The sequence below is a fragment of the Cynoglossus semilaevis genome, chromosome 12 (assembly GCF_000523025.1).
Source record: "Cynoglossus semilaevis isolate Cse_v1.0 chromosome 12, Cse_v1.0, whole genome shotgun sequence".
Classification (NCBI taxonomy): domain Eukaryota; kingdom Metazoa; phylum Chordata; class Actinopteri; order Pleuronectiformes; family Cynoglossidae; genus Cynoglossus; species Cynoglossus semilaevis.
The window spans coordinates 658,253-671,960 of NC_024318.1; the positions used below are offsets into that span (position 1 = coordinate 658,253).

Here is a 13,708-nt window from a genome sequence, read left to right on the forward strand (position 1 = left end):
TGGTAGAACGTGTAGGCCTGTGTAATCATGGTCCACAGCAGCTGAGCAGTAAAACTGTAGTAGGGTGTTCCACTACTTCAACCTGCGAGGACTTTGATGGACAACGCAGCGGTGACAAATATGAGAAGATGTTTACCTGTGTAACTGAAAGACGCCGCTGCCATGACTAATAAATGAGGCTTGGTAATGCACCTGCTGGTTCCACGCCAGAGGAGCAGATCAGCTTACACAGCAAAGAAAGGCACTCGTTTGGTTGTCATGGATGGAGGTCCAGCTCTGTGTTTGTCTGCTGGGGTGGAGGCTGTGGGGGCAGTTCTTCTCGTCTTCTCATCACATATACACACACACACACACACACACACACATATATACACAAATATTTGTATTTTGTGAAAATTCTGTCTCCATCAAAGAGCTCTTTGAGATGCTCCCGGTTCCCAGGACTGGAGGCCAAAGGTCATTGGACTTTACTGTAAACGACTTCCAGTCAGCATGAATGGTTTGACAGCTCGTTGACGCTCGGAGGGCATTAGCCATATATGGTCCAGGCTGGACACACATCAGCCAATCCAATCAGAGTTCCACTGACAACTAACTGGCTTACCAACATCACATCACAAAACAGACATGATTACACTAGTTAAAGCACATAAGAGGATTGTTGATGTTCCTCGCCAACTTCTGTCTTGTTGTCATAAAATGACATGCAGCGCACAAACAACTGTAGTTTGATATCCTCCTCCCTCCAGCACCCCCCCCTCAGAATGGCCTCCAAACTTGCCTGTTACTAGCTTCTTAACGGAGGGGATCTGGTGGACAAAACCATCTACAGGCTGTCAGAATGACCCCCCCCCCCACTGCCTCCTCCTCCGTCCAGCACCTCCTCCTGTCCCTCTCCTCCCCTCTCTGCCTCACTGGCCTACCTCCAGGTTGTCTTCTGCAGTCAGCGTTGAGCTGGAATTCAACACTGCAGCCTTCAGCAGCACATGAAACACTGCTACTTGGAAGCTTCCAGAAGAGCGCCACCACAGAGGCACAGAGCCGTGGCGACTTCATCCTCACTGGCTGCTGTTCACCGATCAGCATCAGCTCGGCTACAGACAAACCTGCTGCTGTGTTAACTTTACTGAGTCGGTCAGTGTTGTTGAAACAAACTAACCAATCAGGAAGTGGAGCTGAGATTACGCAGGGTTTGTAATTTGTTGCACAACTCCAGTCGGGGGCGCGAGGAGAGGAGCAGCGTTTCCAGGAGTGTCCTGTCCTTGACCCAGGCAGTGGAACAGGTCAGGACTCTCTCTGCAGTGGCAGACACCTGCAGGGCTGCTTGTCCCTCTGCACCCCATCCCCACTGCACCTCCCACCCCCACTCAGATGAGCTCATTCTGCAGGTGGCAGCAGTGTCCACCGCATGCTGTGGTAACTTCCACATCAAGGCTGCAGAGTGGGTGTCTAGTCATCCCTCAGCAGGGCTCTGTGTGTGAGTGTGTGTGAGACTGTGTGTGTGTGCACCCAACAGCATGACACTGCTGCTTAAACCTGGCCTATTAACGAATGAGACTGAGCTGCCTCGTGTAGAAGACTCACTTGGCACATCTGCTGGCCACTAACGGTATTGCAGTTCACAACGATACATTTTAAATCGACTGAAGAAATAAACGTTGTTATAATCTGCCATCAAGTGAAGTGAGGTGTATTTTGTGGCGATTAAATGGTATTTGGTTAATTTCACTTAAATGTGATTAAAATGTTAGTGTTGATCTCTGGTGTAAGTCATCAAAGTGTTTTTAATGAAGTGGTGACTTTAGATGATGATAGGACGGGTCATTTGTCTGCACTAAGTCCATATTAAAAAAAAAAAATGTATATTTTTCAAAATTCACTCATCAAAGCAAATACTCTCAGTTAAATATTTATTGATTTAAACTATATATACACAGTGATATCTTTTGGCTTCACTCCACGGCTCAACTTTGGAAGAGACACCTGCCAGTGAAAACCCTGAGTCACTCCGTGACTGGTTAATCATCATTCAGCTGGAGGTTTGACTGACAGATCGGACCAATCATTAGTTTTATAGTGGGAAAAAAAAATAACCTGGAACGGATAAGAACAGTTTTTATGATTGTAATTAGGTGAATGTTTTGAAATTATTTAGGTATATATTTTTAGGAGCAGAAACACCCTGAGAAGGGGGGGAGGATAAGTGAGAACAGAGGTCAGCAGTGTCAGATGCCAGGTTTGGGGCTAATGTTGCTATCAGGGATGCTCCTGGCCCAGGATCAGCTGGAAGCTAAAAACCACTGCAGTGGTATCTTTTCATCAACAGCCTCGGCCAAGTGATTGTCAAGTTCTGCTGGGTCAGACTGACTGTAAACTGTCGTCCTGGCAGAAAAAAAACAAATTCAGCTCACATTTGGTAGGTCTCTCACTCAGTAGAGGGAGGGGGACCGGGGGCCGTGGGGGTCACCTGCTTCAAAAGTCATTCAGCTTCAATCAGGTATTTATTACAATATAAATAAATGTCCTTACAAAACACAGGGCTGTGAAAGGTGCTTCAGTTGTCTTTGTGTTTTTTTTGTTTTGTACAGACTGAAACCTAACCTGGTGCCGGCGGTGAGAGGGGGGGCAGGGGGTTGATGTCCGAGTGTGTGCTATCTGGGGCGTTGCCTGGGTTTGATGTTGTCTATGATCCGTGGACTGCAGTGGCTGATGTAGCGCAGAGACGGGTCGGAGTAGTTGAAGGGCGGAGGCGGGCTGTAGTGATTCTGCACATGGTTGGGCAACAGGTGGGGCACACTGAAAGAAAAATCCACAGAGAATCAGGTGACAGGAGTCAACAACACAGAACTGCAGATCAAAACAAGACTGAGATCAGGAGGAAGTCCAAGATGTCCAGAGCCCGGGTCCAAGAGACCACGTGTTCTCAGACCGGCGCCCAGATAAATCAAACACAAACAAACCTCCACCGTTATCTGACTCCAGAGTTCAACACCAACACACTGAGCTTCTCTTCATCACTTCCACTGCGTCATGTGACGTGTGCTTTATAACACATTGTTATATCATAGCATATAATCTGCTCAATCTGACTGTAATCCCACAGGCTGCAGTCAGCCGTGGACAGGGTTCTTTACTGAGTGAACACTTCACTTTTTTTTTTTTAAATAGTTCAATATTTTATTTCCATATGTTCTGTAGAGGGTGTGGTCAAGACCGTGATGATGTCAGACCTCAGGTTACAGACAACAGAAGAGATAGAGTCACCAAAACAAACACTGTGTTGCTATGCCCATAGATCTGCCTTCCCCACTGAAATTCTATTTTTTTTGTGTATTACATTGCATTTGTATTATACTATGTATTTTTGTATGTTCAGTTTTTATTTTAAATTTATTTTTTAAGGGCCTCTGGCTACATTAATTTAAAGAGATCTGGTGGGAATCTAAGTTCAGTTTCTCCTCATAAATCCAGTTGGACCTGGACCAACTGGCATGTCTTTTAACATTGAAGGTAAATCAGAACATTTTCGTATTAGGCACGAATTCACAGGTTTGTCCCGGTCATACAACAGGATGGATCCAGTCTGATCTGATCTGATTAAAGATCTAATCTGATCACAGTCAGATGTGATAATGACCCATCAGACTGAGAGTCACCAGCGACCAATACTTGGCTGCGAGTGTTGTTCGACTGCAAACGCTCCTCCGTTACAGAGAAGTGGTTTCATAAGTGAGACCAAAGCTGTTAGTAGGATGAATTTGTTTAATATAGTAAGAGAGAGTGGGCAGCCCCTCCCACAACTGAAGTCCAACACGTAAAGACCAGAAGATGGAGGAAGACCTGAAGTGAAGAGTGAAGAGTTTTCACTGCAGCAGCAGCAGCAGTGGAGGATTTACAGCCTGAGTGAAGGACTGTCTCTGGGCAGACTACTACCTTCAACCTGTCAGCGTGTGTGTGTGTATGTGATTTTCAGGTATCTGAACCCATGTGGAGGTGAGTTGATGGTCAGTGTCAGCGGGGGTCACTCTTGGGGGGGCGGCGGGGGTGTGGGCTTCATGTTACTGTCCAGCCACTGGCTGCAGCACCATCATATATTTGGTGGTGATTGAAGATGAACCCTGACCTCACCTGGGCCCAGAGGAGCTGCCAGCTCAAACAAAAAAACACTAGTCCTGTTGTCCTGACTTCTGGTCAGTGTGACAGGAGGGTTGGCTGCACGTGGACATCACAACGCCAGGAAAAAGTTGTAATTTAAAAAAAAAAATTTCATGACAAAGATCAGACAAACCAGGATCCAGATCTTCTCTGTTATCAATCTTTTCAAGACTCTTTCAAAACCTTGAAAAATGGATCTTAAAATAAACCTAAAATATCCACACATTGAAATGACGTGATAATTTGTTTCGCAATACCGTATCGATATTGGTCTTAAACCTAAAATATCCATACATTGAAATGACGTGATATTTTGTTTCGCAATACCGTATCGATATTCTACAGCATTCTATTGTGTGTGTGTGTGTGTTAGTGTGTGGGGGTGGGACTCACTCTTCTGTCGTCTTCTTCTTCTTGCAGCAGCAGTAACAACACGCCAGTAAGGCCAGGAGGAGCAGCAGGAGCAGAGGGATACCCAGACCCAGGACCAGACCCAGGATGAGGTCCAGCCTGGGTTTCCCAGTCTGATGTTGTTCTGAAAGATGAGTCAGTGTTTTTTTTAGACACTGCAGTCAACCATGGTTATGACCTGTGTGCTGAGCCTCACCTAACACACAGCTCTGGCTCTCGTCCATGTCGGTACCGTTACACAGACACCTGTAGCCTCCGTAGGTGTTAGTACACTGGGCTGGAGGGACACACTGGGCCTCCATGCTCTGACACTCGTCCACATCTGCAGGTTTGGACCAGAAACAGAACATGAAGAGATGTCAGGACTGAGGCTGGTGGAAGGGTGGAGCCGAGAGCCGAGAGCTTTGGATGAACAGCCAATGAAACGATTCTCACCGTCAACAGAAATACTGTTAATGCCGTAGTGGTTGCTGACTCTGGCCATGTAGTCCCTGACATACCAGTGGGGGGTGTCGCTGGACATGTTGACACGATACTCCACGGCCTGTGTGGACCCCGGGCCTGAAACCTTTTTACTGGCATTGTAGAACTTGTTCTGAAAGCCCATCTTCAGAATGTCTTCCAACTGAGGAACAGGTAAATAAAACATGTGGTCAAAGGTGGTCTTCATGACCCATCAAAAGACACACACACACAGACCTGTTTGAGTCCATCAGGTCTGGTGTCCTTCCAGTTCACTGAGACGTTGAACAAATTGGACCCTGCAGAAACACGCAACAGCAGCTGAGTGACCGCCCCCTACTGCCCACATAGAGTCATGACATGTGAAGGATGTGAGAGATCTTACCTGGGGGGTTGGCAGAGTCACCTGTGAGGACACACATGTTATCATACTGTAGAACAACATGACTAAAAATGCACCGTCAATTCTACAAATTATTAACTATTATTATTAATTATAATTATGTATTAATCATCAAAGCTGAAAACATTTATATGAATGTTATGTTATGATGTGAATCCTTCACAGACTTTAGATGTTTATATATTTGTTGTTTGAAGTACTGTATTCTTACAGTACACAGCAGGTACTACTACAGCATGAGTAAATTATATGAATGTAATGTTATGTTATGACACAGCAGGTACTACTACAGCATGAGTGTATCCTGGAGTCACGTACCACATCCGTTGGAGTCTTTGTATCTGCAGATACATTCGACTGAGCCCGGCGTGTTCTTACACTCAAACTTGGCGTTCTGGCAGGTGGACAGGTCTGCACACTCGTCTATGTCTGCAACAGCCAGACGTACTGCTGAGAACATCTGCTGAAAGGTGTCAGTGTGAACAGAGCGGTGACGGCTGTGAACCTGTACCTGAGCAGCTCACTCCGTCTCCTTCATATCCGCTCTTACAGCTGCAGGTGTAGTTCTGTTTGGTGCTGACACAGTCGGCGTCTTCGTGGCAAGGGAAGGGAAACGGGGGGAGGCACATGTCTGGACACACACATGAACACACACACACACATAAACATGACCTGTGAATCCATGACATCAGGGAAAAAAAAAATCCGAGCTGTGACACAAACCATGTTCGAAGCACTTGTACCCCTGCTGTCCACTAGAGACAGTATTCTCAGGACACTCTCCACAGGTGAACGCATCAGGCTGCGTCTGTGGGAAACAGTCCACTCCTCTGAAACAGGGCTGGCCTCGACAAATATTGGAAGAGTTTCCACAGAACTTCCCACTGAAGCCCGGTGGACACAGGCAGCCCACCACCTGAGGAGTGGACACACATCAATCAAACTTGAACGATTCAAAAATAAAAAATGCTGCAAAATTACATTTCCAAGGACCAGACATTGATAAATAAACACCAGATTAGAATGAAAAATAGCTGAGACAGTGCACTGTGGATCACAGCTCTCTTTATCACAAAATATCTTTACAAAAACATAGAAGATAAAGGTGACTGGGGGGTCTGAGCACTGACTGAATAAATAAAAAATCACCTGGAACTTTCCCTTCAGGTGGTTCTCGATGACACTGTCGTACTGGCACGTTCCTCCGTTCAGACAGCTGCAGATACGCAGAATCGGAGTGAAGAGTGAGCTGGACCGGTCGTCGCTGACCTTCAGAGTCAGATGGACAGGCTGGGTGCTGACGGGGGTCCACAACAGGAAGCCGTCACCTGAGGTTTAAGAAGACGAGGGGGTTACAGCAGCAGTGTAACACAGGGTGGAGGTTAGAGAGAGAGGTGGAGGTCTGAGAAGAGAGTGACCTTCAGGATGACTATTTTATTTCATCTTCTTTTGTGTGTGTGACTCACTGCCGCCGATGGAAGCCCCCGGAGGCCTGGGATAGAGCATGGAGAAGGTGATGGGGTCTCCATTGGGGTCCTTGGCGACAATCTGAACCCTGAGAGCGGAGTTCACCTTACAGCGGATCATGGTCGGCTCTGTCACTATGGGCGGCATGTTACCTAACAATTTAAACACACCACACTGGAATGAGTGAAGGCCAACGGGTGGAAATGGAACTCCTTCAAAACTGTGCAGGTGACTGACCGTAGACCTGAGCCATTTTGGAGTAATCAATGTCTGCCATCAGGGTATTCTGGCCCAGCTCAGGGCTGCCGGTCGCTACGGTGTCCAGGACACACAACATGTTGCCCTTACAGCTCCTCCTCATCTCCTCCACCTCAGCAGGACTGACACTGGACAGCAGGTCCTGAGAGGAGACAGGCTGCAGTGGTTCCAGTGGAGGTGGAGAGAACAGCAGGCTCTCTGGGTCTGGTACCGCCCCTGCAAACACACAGAACCAACACATGAGGACAGATGTGGGTGGGCACAAGTGTTTTTCTGTCTGATTTGGACTGGACTACAGTGGGAACACAAACCACAGCTCTGATTTAATGAGAAAAATGTGTTTAATTTAATAGTTTAAACGTGTTTAATTGTTCTTTGTAGTGAGATGGATAAAATATATTTTATTATAAAGTATTTACATTTGACAGATTTGAAAGAGCTTCCATTTACAAAGACAGCAGTGCAAGGCCTTATCGCCATCTAGTGGTCAAGTTATGGTAGTAAATTCCCCTTCCTCATTGTGGTTAAACTTAATATTTATTGAAAAATTGCCTGTAAATGTTCATGTTTTCCCTTCGGTCCAGATGTAATGGAGATTTTTTCATGTGGAAACAAACCTTGCCTTTGCGTAAACATTGAATCTGGAACAACCAAAGGTTAATATTATAAACACGGAATGCAAATCTTAACGCTGACCAACACTGACACCAGGTGGTCAAACACGGCATGTCTGTGTTGATGTTCCACTCACAGGACAGACCAAACAACTGGATCTCCTCCTCAGGCGGCGGCGTGTCAGCTGACGGCAGGATGACGCCGTCAGACATGAGGAAGTCATTTGAGTGGTTGGAGCTCCAGTGACCCATCAGACCCACGGTGTGGTTGTAGAAGGTTTGGGGGACACCCACTATCGCCCCCAGCTGGTTAGAGCCATCCACCCTCCATGCTAAAACATTCAGACCCCCGGCGTAGACCACCACACAGCGCTTCACTGACACGCAGCGAACAGCAAAGTCCTTGTTGGGCTGACGCAGGACTTCTGGAAGAACAGTGATCAGAGGAGTGTCAACAACAAGCAACAGACTGAACAGCAGTCAGAGGTGATGTCATAGTCATCATCACTCTGGAGTACACAGTAGAATATTCATCTACTACATGTATATTTGTACCTGTAACACCAGAGCCCAGGTACTGACATACTGTAGTATCTATGTACTGTGTACAAGTGTTTGAACATGTCATGAAACGACAGACGGAGTGAAAATTAACTGAAGCCGTTAGTGAATGAGTCAGGGATAATTACCAGTTGTGACTGGAACCTCAACATCGTCCACAAACATCTGGAGTCCTTCATTGTTCTGTGCACTTCTCAACTCAATCTGCAATTTATACACAGTAATGTCAACAGTACAGTTAGCTGCAGAACCGGACCAGAACCTGGTTCCGTCTGTGGTTTTAGAGTCTTCATAGTGTTTAGATTGACCTTGCCGATGCCCTGGTGGAAGGCAGCCAGGCGGACCACCACGGGGACTTCCATGGGCCCCCCCGTGCCTACGTGCAGCCGGTCAGTCTGTCCTTGCAGGGTGAAGACGTTGGAGCCAGTGACGGTGGAGAGACGCAGAAGAACAAACTCTCCCAGAGCCTTGAAGGTGTACTCGGTACCATCAAAGGTGTGGAAGTGGAGGCTGCCAAACACCATGGCTGCAGGACAAAAACCACAAACTGGTTCGTACACAATCACTGTCAACACAGGACACTCTGGAGGTGGATAATCAGAATCCTGAGGGTAACACCAGTCACTGCATCAGGACCAGTGATAAAACCTTCATTCAGAGACTGTTGGACGTATGTCTACGTCACCCGTACACAGGTCGTTTCTCACCTACACCCTGGGTCGTCTTAGCACCCTTTGTAGTGTGACCATCAGCTCTGTCCCAGCTGTAGCCCTGACATCGGTCCAATGGTCTCTTCTTCAGGTAGAGGTGACAGAGGGGGGAGTCAGTACAACACCACTGGAACGGTAGGAGATCTCCATCTGGAGATGGTGAGAGGTGGGGTTTCATTATCACTTCACTGTGACTGGTGGAGGTCTTTCAGCAGAAGCATCTGAGTTGGACAACTATGGAAGCACGTTGGTTATTATAACTGAAATCATTATCATCATTATCACTTTACAATGGTGTTTTCTTGTGTTTCCATGTGTGAACAACCCAAATATCATGTTTGAATTCCTGTAGAATCACAAACCAATGTGTTTTTCTTGGCTGTGTCCAAAGAAGTAGCGCTCGTTGTACCCAGCCAGTAACGGACCCTCGGGGTCGTACACGCAGAGTTTTCCTGAACCAAATCTGTTGGACAGAACCGACTGAAAGATGTGTCCTGAGGAACCCCCCCACCGCTGACTTCTTAACTTCTTCAAGGTAGGGCTGGGATCACTGGTGTCCTGCAGGAAGGTCAGGTCCTGCAGGGCCTGGCCCCGGGTGCAGGGACATGAGAACAGGTCCTTGGTCCACTCCGTTGGGTCAGGCTCATTCACAGCCCAGGCCTGGCAGCTGATCTGGGGGCTTTCCCCTGGTTCGTCTGCTGCCGGTTTATCCGATGGTACGCCTGTTGTTGGTTTGTCTGTTGTTGGTTTGGAAAAGTCATACACCAGCTGACCCGGCTGACCCAGGGGGCCAATCACTTCATGTGGCCTGTATCTGCCCCCAGGTCCAAAGAGGTTTTCAGGTGGGTTGGTGGGCTCTATGAAGGAGCGTTCTCCGTTAGTGTAGCCAATCACCGCGTCGTGGAACTGCCTCTGGCCTGGACCCCAGTTCATCTCCTCATATCTCAGGAGAGCAAATGATCGAGACCCGTCCGTGGTCAGGATGCACTGGTAGGTGTTTGTCTGAGAGGGACAAATGACATGGGTAGAGAAAGACTAAAGGACATGTTTAACTGTGAGTAATATTTGGCTGATGTGGGTTTCTTTAGATGCTAATGTTTCCAAGGTTAAACAGTGATGTAACGATGCATCGAAAATCGGTTAAAAATTGACAAAAATGCCTGACAATTCACATCAGTTAAAATAAAAAATGAATCGCACATAAAAAGGGCTACGGTCAAAAAGTCATTGGTCATTTAACCAGGTCAATAAGACCAGAGCAGTTTGCCTGTGAACCAGACCAGACCAGTGGTGATGGGATTTTACACAGTTCTGAAAAAGAGACGATCATTGTTGATCTGGTCACAGTTTGTCTCGAGCTCAGTTTGTTAAAAAAAATTGTGATAAGATTGTATCGAGAACAACAAAGTGTATGTTTGTGTATCGTTACATCCCTGTTAAACAACATCTGATCTTGTATCGTTACATCCCTGTTAAACAACAATCAAAGGTCTTCAGTCGTACATTATTAAGTTACCATGATTCATGTGAGCCTCACCTCTGACAGGTTGACTTTCTGATAAGACACTGGCATCACATGGTCCCAGGTGATTTTGAGAATCCACTCAGGGACAAAGGGAGGCTTCATATGCTGCTGTTCAAACCTGGTCACTTCACGTGCTGTGCGATTAAACACTACCTGAGCGTAGACGTCGGATAAATCCTCCTTCGTGTACTCCTGCAGAATCCAGCATCAAAGACGAAACTGAGCTGTCATTTTATCAACTAATCCTATTGGTCAGATTCTGCCAGCTCTGGTGCCAGTTTACCTGGTAAAATAGTTGCCCATTACCCAGGGTGAGGTCAGCATCATCCCAGAAGACAGCCAGCAGAGCCAGGTCCATGTCCTCAGGAAAACCAGCGGCTGAAGGGGCCGGCAGCAGGAGCTGCTCATTCTCCACAGAGGTTTGGAACTGGACCAGGCCGTTGTCAGAAAACTTTACAAGAACACAGGAGATATAAGATAATAAGTTAGAGTAACTACAGTGAGAATACTACAGTAATCTGCTGCACTACTAGACTTTAACCCCTAGGATCAAATCAGTTACTGTAATGAAATATTTTTAATACATGTACAAACGTCAACAGTAAAATAATCGCTGCTGTTATCCTGAAGAGCGGGAAACTCACATAAACCCTGTCGTACGTTTTCCCCATGAATGGGAATCCCAGTGGTGGGACGATGTACGGAGAATTCCCATCTTCTACGCTGAAGATCAGATCATCGTCACCAACTGCCTCTCCGAAAGGGAGCGTGGTGCTTTCTAAAGAGGGGGAGGGAGGGAGAGGGAGGAGTCAGAAAGTTAGTCAGTTATAATAAGTTAGCACCCGTGTGTAGGTCCATAAAACTGGTACAACTTTCTGCCTGGTCTGAGGTCATAAAATAACTCCATCGGGAGTTCCCTGCAGAAAGTTAGTGTCAAAAACATGTCCAACCCTGTCGGGACGTCGGTGAACAAAATACGTCGTCTCTGGGACAGGAACAGGTGTAAGACCCTGGCAGGTTGGTACAGGACGCCAGCCCTTTACACCCGAGTCCTGACACACATTCGTCCACGTCCTCACAGCCTTTTGGTCCGTAGCCGTTGTCTCGAGTGGCTCTCCAGCCACGACTGCATGAGCAACTAATACCACCTCGACGGTTGGAGCAGGTGGCAGCAGGGTGACAGCGCCCTCTGGACTGCTGACATTCGTCTATGTCCACACACAGTGAGCCCAGACTCATGAAGCCGGCGACGCACACACATTTGAAGGAGCCGGGCGTGTTGTGACAGACTGCGAGAGCGTGACACGGTTTAGTCAGGGCGACGCACTCGTCCACGTCTCTGCACCAAGAACCGTTTCCAGAGAAACCCAGAGGGCAGTGGCAGGAAAAGGAGCCGGGGAAGTTCCAGCACCGGGCCACGGGGTGACACGGCGAGGAGTCGCATTCATTCGTGTCCACGCACGCCCCCGTCTGTTCGTGGTAACCTGTTGGGCAGGAGCAGTTGTGTGACCCAGGGAGGTTGGTACACACCTGGTCAGAGCGACAGGTGGAGTTATCGCTGCACTCGTCCATATCCTCACACTCTGAACCTACAGGGCCGTATCCAGCGGAGCAGGGGCAGCTGTAGGACCCCACGGTGTTGTTACAGACCGAGTTCTCCGGGCAGGTGTTCGCGTCTGGGCTGCTGCACTCGTCCACATCCTGGCATTCTGTACCATTCAGAACGAAGCCCGCATCACAGGGGCAGTTGAAGGAGCCCAGGGTGTTTACACAAGTGGAGTTTGGAACACACACTGAAGAGTCGGAGCATTCGTCTTCATCCAAACATTCTGTCTCGTTGCTCCAGAATCCTGTGTCACATTCACAGTAATAGGAGCCGACACTATTCAAACAGGTCCCATTGATGCAGAGCTCCCCAGGCTCCGCGTCGCCGCACTCGTCCACGTCCACACACGACTCGTTCGCTGCGGAAAACCCGGCGTCACACGGACACAGGAAGCCACCGTCGGTGTTGATGCAGGTGCTGTGCTCAGGGCAGGTAGAGTTAACACACTCGTCCATGTCTTCACAGTGAGTGTCGTTGCCTTGGTAACCGTCCCAACACTGACAGAGGAAGGATCCAACGGTGTTGAGACATTCAGAGAAGTTGGTGCAGTGAACCAGGCCGAGGGAGCACTCGTCTACATCCACACACAAGGAGCTGTTGCCTGAAAAACCTGGGTCACATTCACACCCGTAGCTCCCTTCTGTGTTGACGCAGCCACTGTCTTCAGGGCAGGAGAAGTTTCCAGTCAAACACTCGTCCACGTCCTGACAGTGTGTCCCGTTGTCCTGAAAGCCGTCCCAGCAGTCGCAGACGTAGGAGCCGTCAGTGTTGAGGCAGTAGGAGAAGGGACGGCAGGCCTCACCTTCTGGACGGAGACATTCGTCTTCATCCCAGCAGTTGGTGCCGTTTCCTTCATAACCGTCACTGCACCTACAGTAGAAGGAGCCCCGGTCTGTGTGGCACTCAGCCAGAGGGTGGCAGTCATGGCTGGCGTTCAGACATGTGTCTTCATTCACACACGTGCCACCGTCGTACACCAGACCTAGTATACACGAACAACTGTATGACCCCGGGGCGTTGCTGCACGACATGTTGCTGCTGCAGGTGGTGTTCAGCTCACACTCGTCCACATCCTCACAGACGAAGCCGTCACCGCTGTATCCGTCCAGGCAGCGGCAGCTGTAGGATCCGTTGGAGTTGAGACACAGAGCCTGGACGCTGCAGTTGTGCGGCAGGGAGGTGTTCCCGTCACACTCGTCCACATCCAGACAGTCATAGCCACTGCCCTCCATGCCATGTGGACAGGTGCAGGAGTGATTTCCAGGCAGGTTAGTGCAGCTGGCAGCTGGGTGGCAGCCCCCGTTTTGGAGTTGGCACTCATCAATGTCTATAATTCATCCAAAATGGAACAGTGTCAGGGAAACAGCCCTAAATGATGCTAAAAAAAAAAAGCTGAAGAGACGGACAACTTACAACGGTAACAAAACCAACGTGTGTGTCACAAACAACAACACCAACAACAACAACAACAACAACAACAATCAGGGCTCTTTTACCTGAGCAGTTTTTCCCGTCACCTTCGTAGCCACTGAGACA

General features: G+C 48.3%; 2 protein-coding genes across 3 annotated transcripts; both read right to left on the minus strand.

The window, feature by feature from the left end:
* Positions 1–12: 12 nt before the first annotated feature.
* On the minus strand, positions 13–9,239 carry LOC103386910 (mucin-like protein). 2 transcript variants are annotated; one of them, XR_003051345.1, is made up of 17 exons: positions 9,039–9,239; positions 8,640–8,857; positions 8,460–8,535; positions 7,908–8,195; positions 7,136–7,372; positions 6,898–7,050; positions 6,581–6,759; positions 6,155–6,347; positions 5,943–6,062; positions 5,750–5,860; positions 5,414–5,434; positions 5,266–5,327; positions 5,002–5,191; positions 4,763–4,888; positions 4,549–4,690; positions 2,602–2,796; positions 13–2,382 (listed from the first exon to the last, which is right to left on the minus strand). XR_003051345.1 is itself a non-coding variant. In XM_025060985.1 (16 exons), the coding sequence occupies exons 1-16, from the start codon at positions 9,217–9,219 to the stop codon at positions 2,652–2,654; spliced, it is 2,442 nt and encodes an 813-aa protein (XP_024916753.1). In that variant the 5' UTR covers positions 9,220–9,239; the 3' UTR covers positions 13–2,651. The 2 variants fall into 2 exon arrangements, 1 of the variants encoding a protein (XP_024916753.1); XM_025060985.1 differs by having other exon boundaries at positions 13–2,796.
* A 155-nt stretch (positions 9,240–9,394) lies between these two features.
* LOC112487858 (fibrillin-3-like) lies at positions 9,395–13,545 on the minus strand. Its single transcript, XM_025060984.1, has 5 exons — positions 11,517–13,545; positions 11,211–11,344; positions 10,850–11,017; positions 10,579–10,758; positions 9,395–10,043 (listed from the first exon to the last, which is right to left on the minus strand). Exons 1-5 carry the CDS (start codon positions 13,402–13,404, stop codon positions 9,396–9,398), a joined length of 3,018 nt encoding a protein of 1,005 aa, XP_024916752.1. The 5' UTR covers positions 13,405–13,545; the 3' UTR covers position 9,395.
* Positions 13,546–13,708: the final 163 nt, after the last annotated feature.

Coding starts and splice junctions, on each gene's coding strand:
- LOC103386910 (XM_025060985.1), bottom strand. CDS start 9,219: ATGAAACCCCACCTCTCACCATCTCCAGATGGAGATCTCCTACCGTTC. Junction 5,435..5,749: donor CAAAGACTCCAACGGATGTG/GTACGTGACTCC, acceptor GTGTCCTCACAG/GTGACTCTGCCAACCCCCCA. Junction 2,797..4,548: donor AAGAAGAAGACGACAGAAGA/GTGAGTCCCACC, acceptor TTTTTCTTTCAG/TGTGCCCCACCTGTTGCCCA.
- LOC112487858 (XM_025060984.1), bottom strand. CDS start 13,404: ATGGAGGGCAGTGGCTATGACTGTCTGGATGTGGACGAGTGTGACGGG. Junction 11,345..11,516: donor TTCACCGACGTCCCGACAGG/GTTGGACATGTT, acceptor CCCCCTCTTTAG/AAAGCACCACGCTCCCTTTC. Junction 11,018..11,210: donor AAACGTACGACAGGGTTTAT/GTGAGTTTCCCG, acceptor GTTCTTGTAAAG/TTTTCTGACAACGGCCTGGT.